At 42.0% G+C, this 18,377-nt stretch overlaps 1 protein-coding gene across 1 annotated transcript in view; it reads left to right on the top strand.

The window, feature by feature from the left end:
* The window catches only part of trabd2b (TraB domain containing 2B), a 69,402-nt gene that overhangs the window by 36,329 nt on the left and 14,696 nt on the right, over positions 1-18,377 (top strand). Inside the window, exons 3-4 of the mRNA XM_086224388.1 lie at positions 3,533-3,679; positions 9,841-10,015. Of these exons, the coding sequence (XP_086080514.1) occupies positions 3,533-3,679; positions 9,841-10,015 (322 nt within the window). The remainder of the gene's footprint in view (positions 1-3,532; positions 3,680-9,840; positions 10,016-18,377) is intronic.

Raw genomic sequence — 18,377 nt, 5'->3', positions numbered from 1 at the left:
ATAGGTGCACAATCAACCCAGAGAAGAACCTGCTTTATGTTTTGTGTTTACACTGTTTTCACCTTGGCAGTTGAGCCAAATCCAGGACTTGTTGTAAGGACTTGCTGCTTTCTTTAAGTTCTCATCCACCACATGTTGATCCAGATTCTCCCACTTCTGTTTGCTCCAAGTGTTTTGAGGAGAAAAAAGGCTGTCGACAAATATAGCCATTTCCTGGCACTGCACTGGAAGCACCTTAAGTAGAGCACCCTGTTGTGTAAAACTAAAGCAGAAGTTGTGTTTGGGCTAGTTAAGATAATTACTGCTGCATTTGTTGGTTCTGGAGTCAGGACCAAAACAAACAAACAACCAACCAAACAAACAAACAAACAAAAGAAAAACCCACCAAAAACACTTGTTTGCCTTAAAACATCCAGTTAAGATCAAAGATGTTTGGTGCAGAGAATTTCTCAAGTCCCTTTATTCAATTCCACGAGGATAGTCTTGCAAAACCTCAAAAAACTACATGAACGGGCACATCAAGAGGAAGAAAAGGAGCTCTGGCAGGCCTTCGCGCACCTGACTGCCTGGTTATTACCAGTCCGATGCCCATGCCAGGTTTTACACTTTGTTACCCACAAACTCTCAACTTAGCTGAAAAGAATCACCTCCATCTGTACAACACATGCTCCTCTCACAGAGAACAAGCCATTATACAGTTCTTTTACACATTCAACTCCCTGTGGCATCTCTTCTATTACTTCTTTCTTTTTTTCTTTTCCTTCAGTTTACATTCTCACTGTTTAACCACAGCAAAAGTGAGTAATGGGCAGAGAAATTAAAAAAGGTTGCCTGGAGAAAGTGGACGTGAGTATTAACTACATGCTTAGTTTCTCCTCTTTGCCAGAGTTCAACATTTGGCCTTCACAGTTTGACACGGTTCTGATGTATCGCAGCCCAAAGCTCCTTTACTGGATCCATCATGTAAACTCTCCAATTCAGATTTAGGGAGTTATAATGGGGGAGTGATGTCGTCAACAAGAGTTTGCTCTCTCGGTTCCAGCACCTTGTCATCAGCACCCACTCATTACATGCAACAGACCTGTAAACCCTCAGAATTCCACACAGAAATGTCATGTATTTCAAGGTCAATTGCTGCAACGCACATACAACGATAAATAGTATTTTCTCCAACATAAAAGATCCCTCTGATTTCTTTTAGCTCCCACTCTGGCCCTTCTGTTTTCTTTCCAATGCAACCTAATGAATTTTTTGAGTGCTGCTCTAAGATCACAGGTTCCAAGACCATCCGTGTGCTCTGCGCCTTCCAGCTTTGTTCTTGTAAAGCTTTTATTTAATTACAATGGGAGTTTCTCACGCATGTATTAAATGAGGAAAGCAAGAGAAGAGAGAACTGCAGTATTAAGCAACGTGGAGTCAATGTCAGTTACTTTGAAAAGGCCTGGCAGTAAAAGAGTCAGTCTGTCAGAGTGAGTGAACCACTTTAGCATGAGAACACCCACTCGGTCTGTCAACATATGCATGCATACACACACATACTCACGTATACCTAAGCACACACACATATTCAGGGATTGTTTGCATTTTCCTTTCTCCCCCGCAGTGATTGACATGCTCTCTCATTAGGCTCAGTGCAAACTTTGGCGCCATGGTTACAGCTGTTAAGATGTTCTTTCCCCGGGAGACGAACAATATTGAAATAACAACTCCTATAACAACACAATCAGTGACATGCAGCCTCTTTTATTACCATGCATCTTCCAATGTACGGACCCTCCTGTCTGTCCCGTCCGCCGCAGTTTGCAAGAATAAGGGAAACTACTGCCACTGGCAGCATTACAAACCGTCTCGCAGGTGCTCTGCCAGCTCCATCCCCTGACTCCTTCTGCTTCTGTTGGAAAAAATCCTCCAGACATGGCAGAGAGCCCTGTGGGTCAAGGGTTTAGGACACTGGATACTCACTGGCACAGAGTCAACATCTGCTGTAGCAAAATTAGCTACTGTGGCTAGTTCACCAGATTTGGCCTCTCTGAGATTGGCATCGCACCTCAACATGACCTGGACTTTAGAGCAATATAAGAATCTTTCATGAGTTTGAATTAGAGACTGAAATGCATTACAGAGGCTGCAGGGGGGCTCTTGCATCTGGGAGATCTGGTGCTGAGATATGAGCTTAGAAAAGCATGGAAGACATTAATTTTTCTAGACTGAAGTAGTCACAGGTTTGATCAAAACTTGTTACTGGTTTATGCGCCTCTGGCAGCGTGACCATACGGTCCCGATCGTAGCGAGAATGTGCTTGATGAGACATGTCGAGAAGAATAAATAAGATCAGACTGTACTGTACAGCGGGAGGAAGGCCGGAATATCCGGCGCTGGCAGAGAAAGCAGACTCTCAGAGCGAGAAAATAAAAGGGATAACAATTCTATGTGCTGTCAGCTCATCAGATGTCTGTTTGAATAATGAAAAAAGTGCACATAAGACTGGTTAGCAAACACTATGACCTTAGAGAGAGAGAGAGGGGGAGAGTCACAAGGTTGAGCTTAGAACTGGGTTGTGATTATCCCAGTGGAAAGGTTACCTGGAGTTTAAACCTTCAGTATGCTTGGTATGGGCATTTATGATTGTGAAAACATAACTTAATTGTTTGAATTACGACCCAGACTTTAGACATCGAACTCAATCAGTCGTGCAGCTGTATCGGTCTTAAGCCGCCCCACAAATCATCCAGGCCTGGATGTTGAGGTTCTCCCTGCAGCATTTTCCTGAGCAACAGTCAGGTTTCTTCGTGAAGGTAATTCGGATCATAAAGTGGTGTGGTTTGAAGATGTGATTAGATGAGTCACTTGGCGCAATCAAGTACAGCAACTGTATTAGAGGAAGGTGCAATGTAGAACTGTGTGAATTCTGTTGAGGTTCCTCTGTGAGTGGGAAAAAAAAGAAACAAAAAATCCTCATCTTTGTGCACACCTCTGGCTCCCGTAAGAGAGCTCAACTGTGATTGACAGCTGCGTCCCAATTGCCAGACCAGTTAGATGTGGCGTGGGATTGATGAAGGCGGGAGTAGGGAGTTTAACCCGTGGAGTCAAGGACAGCTGTGGAGCCATTGGACTTGCTGGCGGCTGCAATAAATTCTTTCTAAAGAGGTTTTGCTTTTATATTAATGGGCATTGTAAATTTTCGGCACCTGGTGAAAGAGAGGCAGGGGTTATTTTGAAAGGGTCTCTCTTTTCAGTTTTCTCCCCCTGCCCATGACTTTGTGGTCTGTTTTACCTTTAGTCAGCCTATATGGAAAAGTGCATGAAAATATTTGGAAAAAAATGAAAATGTTGCAAAAGAAATTCTCCAACACTCAGCATAATGGCTTCATTGTATATGACCACATTTTTTTTTTTTTTTTTTTAAAGAGGAACACTGTGAGTACAATTCTCCTCCTTCATGGCAAATTCCTCTTGAGAATATAGTGTAGAAAAATGAGTTTGCGGATACAGAAACTAACAGCGCCCTTCCTGTCTTTCTGTCTTCCTGCAGGTGCTGTTTGCTTTGAACCAGACGCTGCTGCAGCATGAGGGCGTTCGAGCAGGCAGCCTCCAGGGCTCCTACACCACTGAGGACCTCATTACCCACTACAACTGCGGAGATCTCAGCTCCATCATCTTCAACCATGACACCTCACAGGTTTGTCCAAGCTTTAGATCACCGAAATGATGGAAATATTGGAGAAAATGCAAGCACAAAATTGTCTCCCAGATGTTCTTGTTGCAGTCCCTTCACGCTCTTAACAATCTGTTCGGATTTGGCTTTAGAATTTGAGACATATTCATATCATGTAAATGTATACTTCATCATTTAGAAGTATCGCTTGCAGAGCCAAAACTAGTTCAAAGTTTGTCTGCCACAAGAGGTTTTCTCTGTCTGCCAAGAACACAATTTTGGGACTACGAAGGAATCTTTGTAATTTTTCTTGGACAAAGGGAGAATCGTGTTTCTCATCAAATCAGAAATTAAAAGAAAACTTGAATGCCAAAAGCTTTCAAGTGTAACTTTACCCAAAAAGTGTAATTTGCCTTTCAGGTATTTACAGTAAGGTGTCTTGAATTCACAGTTTTTACCTTCTGCAGGGCTGGAACAAATGCTCACTGCGACTTCCAGTTCCAGAAGTGTTCCAATTTGTTTGTTCTTAGCCTGAGACAAAGTGTTTGTGGATTACTGAGCGTACAACTGGAAAAAGAAGACATGGATTCTTCTGGATGATTCATTTGAGAGTTTGGAAATTGACACAGTGAATAGTTTTACTGTTGTTAGTGGTCAGTCTCCGTCAAACTAGGAATATGTGTCTGGTTATTTTCTGCATTTTTGAGTCTCCAAAAAAGTAATGCAGGGGGAAAAACATAACAGTACTTGAAAGGCAAATTACACTTTTTGGGTGATGCTTTAAGCTTGTACATCAACTCCACAAAACTACACATCACCATTTAAATCCCTCTTAACCTCAGTTTCTTGATATTCTGACACTTACAGCTCCAGACGCAGCTGTAAATACACCATCTGACCTCCTCTAACTTTATATTTCCCAAAATACTCCCTGCTCCTTCAGTAACGGCCTCATCATCATTCTTTTACTCCCAACTCTGCAAGCTGTCAGAAGATCCTCCGATGTCGTACACACACACACACACACACACACACACACACACACACACACACACACACACACACACACAGTTGCTCGCTAGCGCTGATGCTGATGCTTAAGTCGTAATGTACCCAAGGCACCATGTAAACTCGATTCTCTGTTCACATCACCGCACCTTTATGCAAACTCACACACTGATCTCCCCCTTCTCACCCTCATGGTCCATGACTTGAGATCTTCTTGTCTCTGGGGCCCTTCACAACCTTGCTAGCCAGTTCACAGTTTTGCACTTCTAACTCTGGATGACTGCATAAGCCTTGTAAATCATAGCGTTTCATCCTCATGTCATAATAACTTGTGTTTACATTCTCCAGCACTTGATAGAGCTGTCAGAGGAGTGACTCGAGTGCCTGCTTCTGTTGCTAGTTGATATACCTGTTTATGTGTGTGTGTGTGTGTGTGTGTGTGTGTGTGTGTGTGTGATAGAGAGAGAGGGAGAGAGAGAGAGAGAGAGAGAGCAGGTGTTTTTGATAGAATGAACCCGATTGCAACACAAACCCTGATGTTTCTCACAGCTCAGTCTTATCATATCTGATCATGTTAGAAAGAAAGGCCAACGATGGGTCGCAGAACACAACGCAAAGCAGAATGGTGCATGACAGGTTAATGCATTTCAACACTCGACCGGTTCCAAATCCATTAGGAAAAGTCAAGGAGAGAAGAAAAAGACTGACAAAAGACAGACACAGGCGATGAAAAGAAAGACCGCAAGAGGGAAGAAAGTTGAGATAAAAAGGAAAAAGAGGAAGGAAACAACTTCAAAGTTAAGCAAACATTTTTTGGTATTGAATAGATCTTGACACGGCCAGCACATGTTTTGAAAACCACTGTAAAATCAAATGATTGCTAGAATTGGCCGTAACTGTTATCGCCATTGTTTTCAGTGAAATATAAAGTCTTATACACCAATAATAGCAAATAACTCTTTGGATTTGGGACATAGTGAAATTTATAGCTTTCATAACGATACAAATGAGGGCTGTAAAGTGTTTGAACTGGGAGGATGATGCACCTGCATCAGTGTATCCTCTGATTTACACACGTTTAAGTTGGAAAAAGTCTTTCTGAGCCAGAGTGCATCACGTGACCACACGCTATATAACTGCACGCTTTGCTGTCTATAAAAAACAAAACAAAAAAAACGACTTCAAAGCGCAATTAAGTTCAAGTGTTTTGCTTGTTTTTTCACTTTCATTTTGTGGTGCTTCACCGATTCGTTGAGGTAGATTAGTTGGAACATCACTCGGCTATTGTTTCATGTGCAAATATGTGAAGGGGACTTTGACCAAGAGGAGATTAGTTTAGTTACTTCGGTCACTTACGTGTTGTTTTCACTGCTTAAACCAGCCTACATGTATGACAGTTCAATTTTATGCATGGTTATTGCTGTGTTACAACAATAAACAATACAAATACAGTGAAAATACAAATACTGTGAATTCCTGCTCTAAGGAGGAAGGCATTCTGGTTAGTGCTGTCCTAGAAACACAATGTGGTGTCAGGATTTTAAGGTGTAACACCCACATAATATCTGTCTTGTTAAATTAAACAGTAGTGTTCTCGACCTGCTCTTGTTGGGAAGTGTCATGAAATAACTTCTGTTGTGATTTGTTGCTGTATCAATTTATATAAAAATTGACTTCTCTTGTTTTATGGCTGCACTGAAGAAGAGGAGAGAGCGGCATAAAATCCTACACATTGACCTCACATCGACCCTGCAGCAAATGCATGATGGAATGTAAGCCGGAGTGCTCACAAGAGGCCTCCAATCAGAGAGTTTCAAGGTCAAAGTAGGATTCTTGTTTAATGTCCTCTCAGCCATTACTAACTTCTTCCACCTTGGGACACAGAGACAGAGTTTACCAGCAGTGCTGGCTTGTATATTCAATGGCTCCAGACCGGTACGGACAAAGACTTGCTCAATCCGAAAGCTTCAAAACACAGATGACTGTATTGTCAAAGTAAACAGCCCACAGTTGTTGCAGCATGTTCTAAACACAGACTGGTCTATGCCGTTCTTTGGTCTTCAGATGAACGCTCAAATGTCTTTTGTCTTGGTAAAAACAACTCCCTAACTTACTTCCTGTTCCTCTCAAAGTAACAAATCAGCTCATCTTGACTCCACACTTTTCCCAGAGTGCCTCCTTGACCGTGAAATAAACAGCTGCTGCATCAACAACGCCTTGTCAGCATTTTGGTGGCTCTGTAGTAGAATTGCAGTATACAGTGCAGTATGTACCTCAACACGTGGGCCCCATACAAGACTAGACATCACAAGCTTGAAGACCCTTCACATCTGATGCCTTCATCCTGGGCCTGTCTTGGGAAGACTGAATCCCACACACAGATTGTTTCCATGACCATCTCCATCTGTACGGAAGGAGCAGTGGCCAAAAACACCCCACTGAACGGGGATGCATTTCTGAATACCGCCTACACCTCCAAGTCTTCCATGGGCAACTCTGTGGTGCAAAATGAGCTGTTGGCGACAAAAAAAAAAAAAAAAAAAAAAAGGGTTTTGGAACAACAAATGCCGCTCATGAACCTCATGGATCCACCTGGCAGGTCCTCTTTGCCAGGGTGACAAAATAAATAAAACCAACATCTGGACTGCCCCACCCCAACTGTGGGTAAATATCTCTCATACATTGGCCTCATGTGCCACGTGTGTCATCATGACCTGCCACTTACCCACCCACCCCCTTGGAGCAAGCCCCTCCTCAGGATATGATTGACAGCCAAGGGATATCATATAGTCAAAAATCAAAGGTCTGAACTATGAAGGAATAATATTCGCTCTATCATTCAATCTTTGCAGTGATGCCATGTGGTACTTCAAGGAAAAAGAACTTCAGAAAGCCAAACCAGAAAGAAGCAGAGTAGTTTGCTGGCAGGAGAGACGGACCGAGCGAGCGACTACAGGGAGAGAACATTCGTGAGATAGGTCGAAAATATTTCACTGTCACTCCACATTTCCTGTACAGGTCAAGATAGAGAGCAGCCAACGGCCTTTTCCTCTGATAACCTATCTGCATCTACTGCTACACTCCCACCTGAACCTCTCTGACCTGTAAAAACGTTCTCCTCTCATCATGAAACACTCACTAACCCTGCAGCGTCAGAGCCATGATGAAGCACTCCTTCTTAACCTTCCGTCTTTCACTTATTTCCTTGAGAAAATCTGCTTTGTTTTACTTTTAAATCCTTGAACCTCCCGTCAGTCTGGTAGATCCTGGGCCGGTCACCTTAGACGCACACTCAAAACCTCACGCTATAAATTTATATTTGATTATGATATTATTTCCTCAACCAGTTATATTTTAGCAGAGCTTGAAATGATCTCATCCAACTCCAGTCATTTGTGGCAGGTGACATTTGCGTGTTTTGTTTGCTTTGTACTTTGATGCCACTGAAAAGAGAAGTTATGAAGTTATTTGCGGCCTTTATCTTTTACATGTGAATTTATTAAAATGGAAGCATTTTCTCATGGTCTGTTTTATTTCAGTAAATCCTTACTTGACCTTGGCTCGTGGTCCATAAGTGTAATTGCTATTCTGGCTGTTTACCAAGAAAAGTTTGTGAGGAAAGTGCAACATTAATTTTTTATTTCGAAAAACGTAGCAGAAAATTCTGATACAATACCATCGACTGTACATGTGTAAGACCTTCTGACTAATTTTTTTAAGATATGAATTTAATCCTTGTCTTGTGAACACATGACCAGCTTTCAGAAATTATTATTTCAAGGCAGCTTAACAAAGTACCTGAAGTTTTTCGCCCCATGTGCCTCTTTAACAATATATAAATAACGATATACATATTTGATGTGGGTGTGCGTGCGTGTGTGTGTGTGTGTTAATGTGAGCCCTGAACCGTTATGTGCAGCAAACAGACTTAGTGAAATGATAGTATGAAGATGATGAATGTTGAACAGGATTTGCTCACATGTGGTTCAATAAATCTTCCAGGACACACTCAAATACAGCATCAGATTTATAGATGTCCCAGAACATTTTCATGGGTATGGACTCTGCTGAACCTCAATTGCACCTGTTTTTAAATTATGTACTTGTGATATCATCTGTTGAATTCATTTGTGTGTGTGTGTGTGTGTGTGTGTGTGAGATGTCTGCTTTTATTTTGACAATAAAAACAATTGTAATGAGTTGGAGAGAAAGTGAACTGTGAGCAAGTTGTATGAACTGATTTATTTTATGACATCATTATCAACGTGATTGTATGTTTCTAAATGTAACGGTCATGGTAAATTTATGAAAACTCTACTCGTGATAAAATACATAGAATTCTGTCAGCATACAGTATTCCAATGAATGCAGGACAGGGAATAGACCTCTAGTGTGCTGGGATTTGACCTTTCTCCAATAATTCATACTTAGAGACAGAAAAATCCAAGTACAGGTCCAGTGATACTCGGAGAGGAAGTGAAAGAGCTAATGTCAGAGAAAAATGATCTGGTGTGTGTGTGTGTGTGTGTGTGTGTGTGTGTGTGTGTGTGTGTGTGTGTGTGTGTGTGTGTGTGTGTGTGTGTGTGTGTGTGTAAAGGTATGTGTCTGAGTTGGACAGCTCAGACCCTGATCCAAACCCTGTCGCCGACACCCGCTCATCCTCCCTGATTAACAGCCTGTTAAATCCACTGACGCCGCCAGGAGCGGAACATATCCAGCGTAGTGTGTCTCTGCCTGTCTGGCTCTTAATAAATCACACACCAATTAAACACATTCACACACTCACAATGGTGATACACTGTACTTTCACATGAAAACAAGCCATTGCTTTTGAGCGCACGTATACACATCAGTGTGCACAGACACACACTGTGTTGACACTTCGGTCCTCCCTCCTGTTCATTGATGCTCTCTCATTTAGAGCGGAGCCTTTCTTCTGTCACTCTCTGCCAAGCTTACGCATTAGAAACAGTCTTGGTTGCCAGGTCTCACACTCACATGGGCACACACACATGTGCCAGGTTGTCTCCAACACCCCTCTTCCCCCCACCGTCTTATTTTTTCTGTCCTAAGTTCTATTTAGCACCCTTCCTTTGCTTTGGCATTTGATGTATGCGCAGTTGAAAGGAAAGTTTTCAATTCTACAATATTCTCAATGTGTTTCTTTTTCCTTTCAGCTGCCTCACTTCATCAACAGCTCCCTGCCAGCTCACGATCGCCTGACAGCCCAACAGATTGACAGCTACTTCCGTCAGGAGCTCATCTACAAACGCAATGAGCGCATGGCTCGCCGTGTCTCCGCCCTGCTGCAGAGAAATCCAAACCAGACTTTCTTTTTCGCATTTGGGGCAGGTAAGGCAGTTTCTAGGTTTAGAGGAGGCAAGTGGAGATTCAGCTGCAGGCAGCTGCTGACGAACGGAAATTCATTACAAAAACTAAAAGAATAAAACAGGCAGTTAAACCTTAGATACACGCAGAGCTGTCTGTCCGTACGCTACGTTCACTTTGTCTTTATTAGTGGACATTTCCTGTAAAGAAGAAATCATAAAGGTCGATTTGCAAGACTTGTTAGATGCACGCAAACACAAAAAACTTCTAAAAAAAATAGTGTGACTCTTTGAAGAGGGGTTGTGCGACTTGTTCTGAGACATATTTCTAATATTACGTTTCTCACACATCGGGAAAACAACTGTAACAGAACTGTTGGGAGGTGATTGTGTGGGAATGTGAGCTGGACAGCAGTGAAGGAAAATGGATGTCCACGTGAGACTCCGTGCTAGCACAGCAGACATACAGAAGCATGAGGACAGTGACAGTTAGGCCTGTTTCATCTGAAATGGATATTTTTAGTTTTTTGAATAAAAGTAGTGTAAATAAGCCTTCAACTGTGAAGTAAGGATGAACTCACTGACTGGTGACATACGCAAGAAAAACACAACAGAGGATCTGACAAAGACAAGAAATTAAGACACTAAATAGAAGAGAACCAATCACACAGGTGTGAGAACAGGACAGCAGGGAGCTGATTGGCTGATTAATCAGTCAGGAGTGATTATTAAATGAGACACAGCTGAACAGAGATATATTTCAAAATAAAACAGGATCCAACTGAATCAGAGACAGAAACAGCAGACATCCATAGCTAATAAGTCCAACATTGAAGGCCAGAACTGAAATCCAACAATCCAACCAGGACAATCTGTTACTACTCGAGGGATTTTACTGAGGTTTAGCTTCAGTTTCTTCCTCTTGGCATGTGTGGGGATGGAGCCTTTGACGTGCTGGTTATGAACGTCATTCTTAAGCTGCAGGTTCAACAAGGTGAGAGTCATCAGCCGGCCCGAATCTGTATTTTGCATTAAAAGAATTTTTTCCAATTGTAGCTGAGAATGTGCGTTTGCATATAATTGTGATGAGAAAGAAAGATTGAGTCTGCTTCAGTCTGGAACAATGAATCTGTCAGTGCTAATGTCTGTTTATGGTGGACAATTTGTTCTCTTTCTTATTTGAAAGCAAAACTGGAGAAGAAGCAGGATAATAAGAGTGCACAATAGTTCCCAGATCTCCAGCGAGGAAACGTGTGCGTCTATGCATATGTATGCACGCACACACACACAAGTCTCCATTACAGCCAGTTCCCACCTCAATGAAGAAACTCAGAGCTGTTTGTTTCAATTAGCATTCCTGGCTAATGCTGCTAATGTTTCCTGAATAGCGTAGTGTGCCCTTAGGGAAGTGTGTGTGTGTATACACACATGCAGGTGGTGGCTGTCCATGCATCTGTTTATTGTATTACATACGTCTGCGTTTGTGCATCTAAAAATAAATGTGTATTTATGTGTGTGTGAGTGTGTTCAGCAGTGTATGTTTAGTGCCAGGGGGTCCTTCCCCTGAGAATCCCCCCCACCCCCCCCCCCCAGTGCTCGTCATGGTGTTTGGACTATTCTACTTTTGCACCGTGCGTGTGTGTGTGCGTGCGCGCGTGCATAATAGCTGTGTACACTGTAAGTTTGCATATGCACTGTGAGCGGGATGAAGGGATAAGTTTGTGCTGTTATACTTGAATAGCTGATGTTGCTGTGGCAAAAATCAGGGTTGGTGAGCTTCCCCTGCTCTTGCACGCTGTGTTTATAAAACAATGAACTTCAGAAATCCAGTGAGCTCAGTTCTGTACTTTCCTCAGGCTTAGAGAAACGCTACCTAGGGACAAGCAAGAAAGTGAATAAACAACCGTGTTTCCTATAACAAGTTACTATCAGTCTTGCATTCTTCAATATATTTGTCGATGGAACCAATGTATTTTTCTAACAATTGATTCTTAAAACAAGAGTCTGCCCTACATCCTTCTAACATGCACCAAACCTCTCGACCATCCACGTTGTTGAGGCTCTGATTGCAACCAAAGCACAAAAATGCAGATTAAACGTGAAAAAGGATTTGTGGTTGGGATTACAAGATTAGCATTTAACTGAAGATTTGTTTGGCATGGCATTACATATCAACCAGTAGTAACAGTAGAATCGTGAAATACTAGACAAATACATCATAAGTGTTCATCCAAACCACCAAAAATAGGTCCCCTGTATCATTAATCCACAATATACAGAAGCCAAGATGGACCTTAATGACAGTGGATTGTTTAATGCCATAATCTTGGAATAAAAGAATTTTATCTCGTTATCATGAGAGACTGATTATGTCATAACAGTGAGCTCTTATCCCATTGAGTTAAGTTCTCGTAATCGTGAAAGCAACATATCTTTGTGATAATGAGCTAATCAAGAATCTTAGCACTTGATAAATTATTTGACTAATTGTTTACCTACAACAGATCAGGAGTGACACACTTCAGAGTTTCATAATTGTCACTCTGATTAAAATACATGGCCACCATGAATGCATTTCTTTTTCTTTCAATCATCACACTGAAAATAGTTGACTTCCGAAGGCCGAAACGCTCTGCAAGTTTGAAATGTGTCATTGACGTGCCCAGGAAAATACCACTAATAGCTGCATCCTGTCAATGGCCTAGAACTGTCTCCAGGATCAACAATCTGATCCACATGGCCTCCCGAAAGTGAATCAATTGTTCTTTGTAATATTAATCCAAATGTGAATATGTTGTGTGTGTGTGTGACTGTTTGAATGTGTAGAAATGTGCTGAGAAACATGGTGGCGCGTCTGTCTGAACACATCAGTTTGTCAGCGGAGATGAAGCAGATCAGCGATTGGTAATGATGCGACTTGGAATCTACAGCGACGTGATTGAAACGGTCTTCAGGATAAATCTAGGCCCTGTTCCGAGAGATGATTTGCAACGGGGCCACATGCATCTTGCAGCACTCCAATAGGTCTTGAAAACATTCTGGTGATTTGACATGGTGAGTCCTTTTACCCTCCATGGAAACTGCTTGCAATTACCAATGTTATCTGAAAGATCCTAAAACAGTTTTGTTGCTATGCGAATCTCATCCTTAAATTCACGCGATCAGACTTTTACCTTCCTGTGTGTTCGACCTGGCTTGAATCTACTGAGGTGGAACATATGTGAGTAGCTATATGAGTACCCACTGTGTGTGTGCGTGTGAGAGAGAGAGAAATGACAACTAGTGAGAAGTGATAGGAACCATTACATGCCATAACACACTCTTGCATTCAGTACTTGTGCACATTTAATCACACGCACAGCAGAGCAACATTCACCCACACACATTCTCAGTACAGGTCTCAGGAAGTCAAACCAGATGCCGGTCAATTAGGGACAGATTGATGTGCATGAAAGTGCAGGGCAACGTCTCGCTGCTCGCTCATTCAATTTTACACACATAATCTGCAAGTAAGTGGTGTTTTATTTACTACAGCGGAAGATAATTACGTCGGGGTTGCCTTAATGGTTCATCCTGGCAGAAATGTGAAGCTCAGAAATGAAATCATGACGCTAATTAAGAAGCAATCATTAATTACAGTACTTTGTGGCTATTTTAAAGAACTACCTTAGCATTTGATTGCTAAGAATACAACTGGTGGCGATTGTGAGGGAAGTCTGTGAAACTACTAGAGGATCAGCAGCTCTGAGTCTGAGGTCATGGTTCTCAGGAAATCAATGGATTTCTTTCTTCAAGTACAGAATGAGTCTTCCTTACCCAGAGTGAGGGAGTTCAAATATCTCTTAGTCGTGTTCTTGAGCGTGAGGATGATGGAGCGTGCAACCGGCCCAAGAATCGGAGCAGCAGAAACTGTATGGCGCTGGCTTTACCAATATAGGAAAAAAAAAAAGATCTAGGGAACTCAACAGTGACAACAAGACCACAAAGGCCTGTATTAATGGCCGCACTAATAAAGCTGGTATGACAAATCTTTCCCTCTGCAAACTTCTGCTATAGTACCAATATACCAAGAGTCTCTCATAGTTTAACAGTCTCTTAGGATCAGTTGCCCATGCTGTAATCGAAAGGCTCCACGTCTCAATCCTGACTTTAGAAAAATGACTCATGTCTTTGACCGAAACTATAACTGTCCCCGTAGTTTCTGTCCCCAGTTTCCCATCACCTGTAACCAGCCATGAAAGTAATATCATCCAATGATGCCAACATGTAGTAGGTCACAGCCTGGACTTTGCTCACGCTGCTGGGGAAGTTGTCAGGCTTGCCTTGTGAAAAGAGGTCTGCTTATATTCTGATTGAACTCTTACTACAATACAAATTGTGGGTCATAAAGAGAATTAAAAGGAGGGGAGGTGCCAGGGTTTAGATGATGCAGACGTATTTTAAAATACCGGGGAGATGTTTAACGTTCATTTTCAGGCCAATTTTGGGTGTGCAATAATGTGATCAAATAAAATTTAATCTTTATGGTCAAGATGTCAAAAGTTACAGTGACATGACGTGCGGATCTGCAGGGATCACAGGGCCGGACTTGTTCTCCTTGATTATAAAACAGAATAATCACGATGGAGGACTTGTGACGTTGGGAGAACTGGTGTGGTATCCATGATGACGCTATTAGTGAAGTCCTCCGTTGTATGCGCCATGCTACAGATAAATATTAATGGCCTCTTTTTGCCTTGGAGCTTTCACTTCCAGCCTGAACTCTGTCCAGAGTGCAGAAGGAAAACAGGACTGTCGGGAAAGAGCCGGGGCAGCGCTCGGGTCAAGGCCATCTAGAGTTACCACTGTCGTAGTCTGATCCAGAGGCTTTTTTTTTTTCTTCACAGGGGTAATTAAACTATACGACGTGTGTATAAAGTGGTTCAGGCAGGAAATCCATCTTTGCTCAACTCAGCACCTTACTTCCCAGACTCCCCCTTTCCTCTTGCAACACACCTACACTTTCCTGATTATAAGAAGTTTTATGTACAAAATATATGCTTTAGTACTTGCTAAAGCAGCTCTTTTGTTTTTTTTCTCCTCTATTTTCCTACATCTGCACGTGCATTCATGTCGTAACAGACATTCTTTATTTTCTTCACTTTCTCCAACAGGTTATTAATACAAATTATACAGTAAAAAGAGCTCTGGAAGGTATAATTGCATTACCCTAAGCAGTATAAAAGAGACTGACCAAGCACTATTACTCTCCCGCTGGAGTTCTACTGTACGTTGGGCCAAGATTTCATGATAGCACCTTTGTCAACTTGTCTTTCTTTCACATGCATATTACAGTCGTATTTCAGTCAGGAGCTCTTGTGCATTGAGTTCACGTTAGTCTTCATCTACATTTAATAATCGAATCCCCAATATTTCATTGGCTTTTGTCAAATGTCTGTACGAAAGAGGTCACTTGCGGTCATGAAACTGATCACTTAACTCTAAGCTCTGTCTCAACAGTACAACTTTACGATACGAGCTGCCTAATTTCATGTCTGGCCCATTGCAGATGTAAGACATCCACCAGAGCCATTTGATTAAAGATGAGCTTTGCTTCAAAAATATATTTGTACAATCCAAATGGAGTCACTGGTAGATGAGTCATGCACTGGCATTAACAAAAGCTCTCCCTTAAACCATGATCCTTAAACCCATCTAAGTCTTTTTTCTGCCTAAAACATATTTTTCATACACTGAGAACTAGAGAGCACTTCAGGGTGTGGTGAAACCTGATGATATTTGTGTTGTGCATGAAGGATCAGACGAATTTGTGCACTTCCTGTGTTGACTAGGTGGTGCTGGAGAACACGGCTTAATTTGCTGTTACATGAATGCAACACAGGGATTTTGACTGCGATTTAAATTCAGCTTATAGATGTTTTCAGATCAGGACTCATCAGATGTGCCAAGTTTGGAAAGTATCTGACCATGTAGAGGCCAGTTCAAGTTTCCTGCTCTATGGTGAAATCAGTCGCCTCGCAACAGTAACATCGTTAAAGGAAAACTCACTTACTGAAGCATTTCTGACCAAATCTGATGAATCTGGGGGAGCCAGTCGAAAAAGTGCTTCAAGTAACATCATTTCCTGTTGCTATCAAGTGGAACTGTGACTAATCTGCCTCCAAATTTAATGGATTCTTCCTCTGCCCTTACTAACCCCCCCCCCCCCCCCCCCCCACACACACACACACACACACCCATTAACAGCCAAACAACTACAAGAACAAGACTTTGGCGGAGTTGACAGGTCCTTTTGTGACAAATCAAGATGCTTTTTTACAAAACAATAATTTTTTTTTAAAAAAAGTTTCTGTCCGTGCACTTGATGTCAGAAAAGCAACAAATAAGCAACATAATTAATTACTGCTTTGGCTGAAAGACAAAGGGAGCGTTCGCTCACCCCTATGGATAACTGACAAAATGTAGGCAAACATAAGCAGCAGGTGTCAAAGTTTTGACGTAATACCACAAGCAGGAACATGACGGAGTGGGATCACATGCTACAAAACACAGGTCATAAAGTCATCATACAAAATGTTAATATGTATGCTGCCTCCATCAATATGTGTGGCCATTCAGTTTCTCGTTGAGTTGGATGAGATCATGGAGACTTCATCTGTATGACCAAGCAGGTTAGCTTTGAATTTCGTTTTTTTTTTTTTAAACTCTTTACTGTACTTTCCATAGTTTCATCTTGTCTCTTGACATTGCTGTTCGCTATTATTATCAGCATTATGTAATGGGGACAAAACATAAGCAAAGCATGACGTGTCACTCTTTGTGAGGCCAACTGAATGTATCATTGGTTTTCCTTGGACACAGTGACACAGCAGAGCCAGATGAAAGCAGTAAAGGGAACACTGGTAGACATGACATACACTCACCGGACAAGTGTTCTGTTGCTGTTGTATACACACACACTCACACACACACAAACTTGAATGCATTTCCCCCCATTTACACAGAATAATATGAATACTTTGCTGTCGTCTCTCTCGTAAACGTACACTGTTTCTACACACAGTTGTCGTGAAGCGTTCTGCAGGGGTAGTCAGTGTCTCGTTGGAGCTCTGTGGTGCGCAGCAGCAGGTTTTCATTTGCCAGTTCTCTGGCTGCTGCTGCCCGGACCTTATTGAAAACATCCCATGGAATTTCCTGACGCTGCCACGGCCTAGACGCCGCTTCACACACGCATGCACGTGTGGCTGTGTGTATTTGCAACGCAGGTCATATGACGTGAGTCATTTATCGCCAGAGAGAGTATTTACTGTCACAAACACACTCGTAGTATTGTTTGTTTTGAAGTCTGAGCCACTTCAGATCTCTGCGCTGAAAGCTGACATGTGTGTGTCCTGCTCTTCAGGCCTGTAATCTGCCATTGTGCAGGCAGAGTGGGCCCATGTGTTCTGCAGCGGTGTTGAAGGGGTGACTGAGAGGCTGCCTGGCATGCATGACATCGTCTCTGTGGCTCTTCCTCTCTGGAGATCTGCTCCTCTTTGTCTGTCTTTCTGCAGGCGCTTCACTTTCTCTAGCTTTCTTTCCACCTGTCTTGCCTGTCAGCCTGTTTATCTTCCTAGAATTTTACCTCCATCCTTTCCATCTGCCACTGTCTTGCCTTTATTAAGCTGACGCCATCCCTTGCTGCTGTCTTGTACTTAATGCTGTCCAATTTACATAGCGCAGGAACATTTTATGACGTGACACCACATATGTATGTGATTTGAGAGAAGGAGAGATAGAAGGATGTGTTTCTACAGACAGTGTGGGCTTTTCTGGCTCTTACATTTATTTTTAACGAGTGCGGTTTGGTTGAGTAGCCAGGTTTGTTTGCCGCTGGGTGATTGTATGTGTGTTACTGTAAAGTGTGTAGTACTTTGTTCCAACACAGCGACGACTTTGGTTCCACCTCGCTGTCCAAGATAATGAGCCCCCAAATAGTACTACACCCCCTAAGCTCACACAGACTGCTACCATCTATGACTAAACAACCACATTTTGCAATTTAATCTTAATAATTGTCCTAAATTCTAATACCACATACATTTAAACCCAGCCTTAGCAAAAGAGATTATTCCTTATTACACTAATATAATCTACTTTAATATGGAAATAAACAAGAACAAAATCAAAGTTATCCAAGTAACTAAAATGGAAAAATACAAATAAGGAAGCATTGCCTTTTTTATGGCAGGAAAAGAATAATTCCTCACCTGTGATTGAATTGCTTATTTACTCAGTTAAAAAGTATATAATTTACATCCACAGTGCAAAGCCAATGTAGATTTCAACTTGAAATATACAGTAAAGTAAATCCAGATTCAAATCAACTCTTTTTCTGCCCTTGCTGG

The sequence above is a fragment of the Aulostomus chinensis genome, chromosome 14 (genome assembly GCF_037954235.1).
Source record: "Aulostomus chinensis isolate RoL2024-O1b breed Wild chromosome 14, RoL_Achi_v1.0, whole genome shotgun sequence".
Classification (NCBI taxonomy): domain Eukaryota; kingdom Metazoa; phylum Chordata; class Actinopteri; order Syngnathiformes; family Aulostomidae; genus Aulostomus; species Aulostomus chinensis.
The sequence above is the reverse complement of the archived record's forward strand: the minus strand, read 5'-3'. Positions and strand labels throughout refer to the sequence as shown.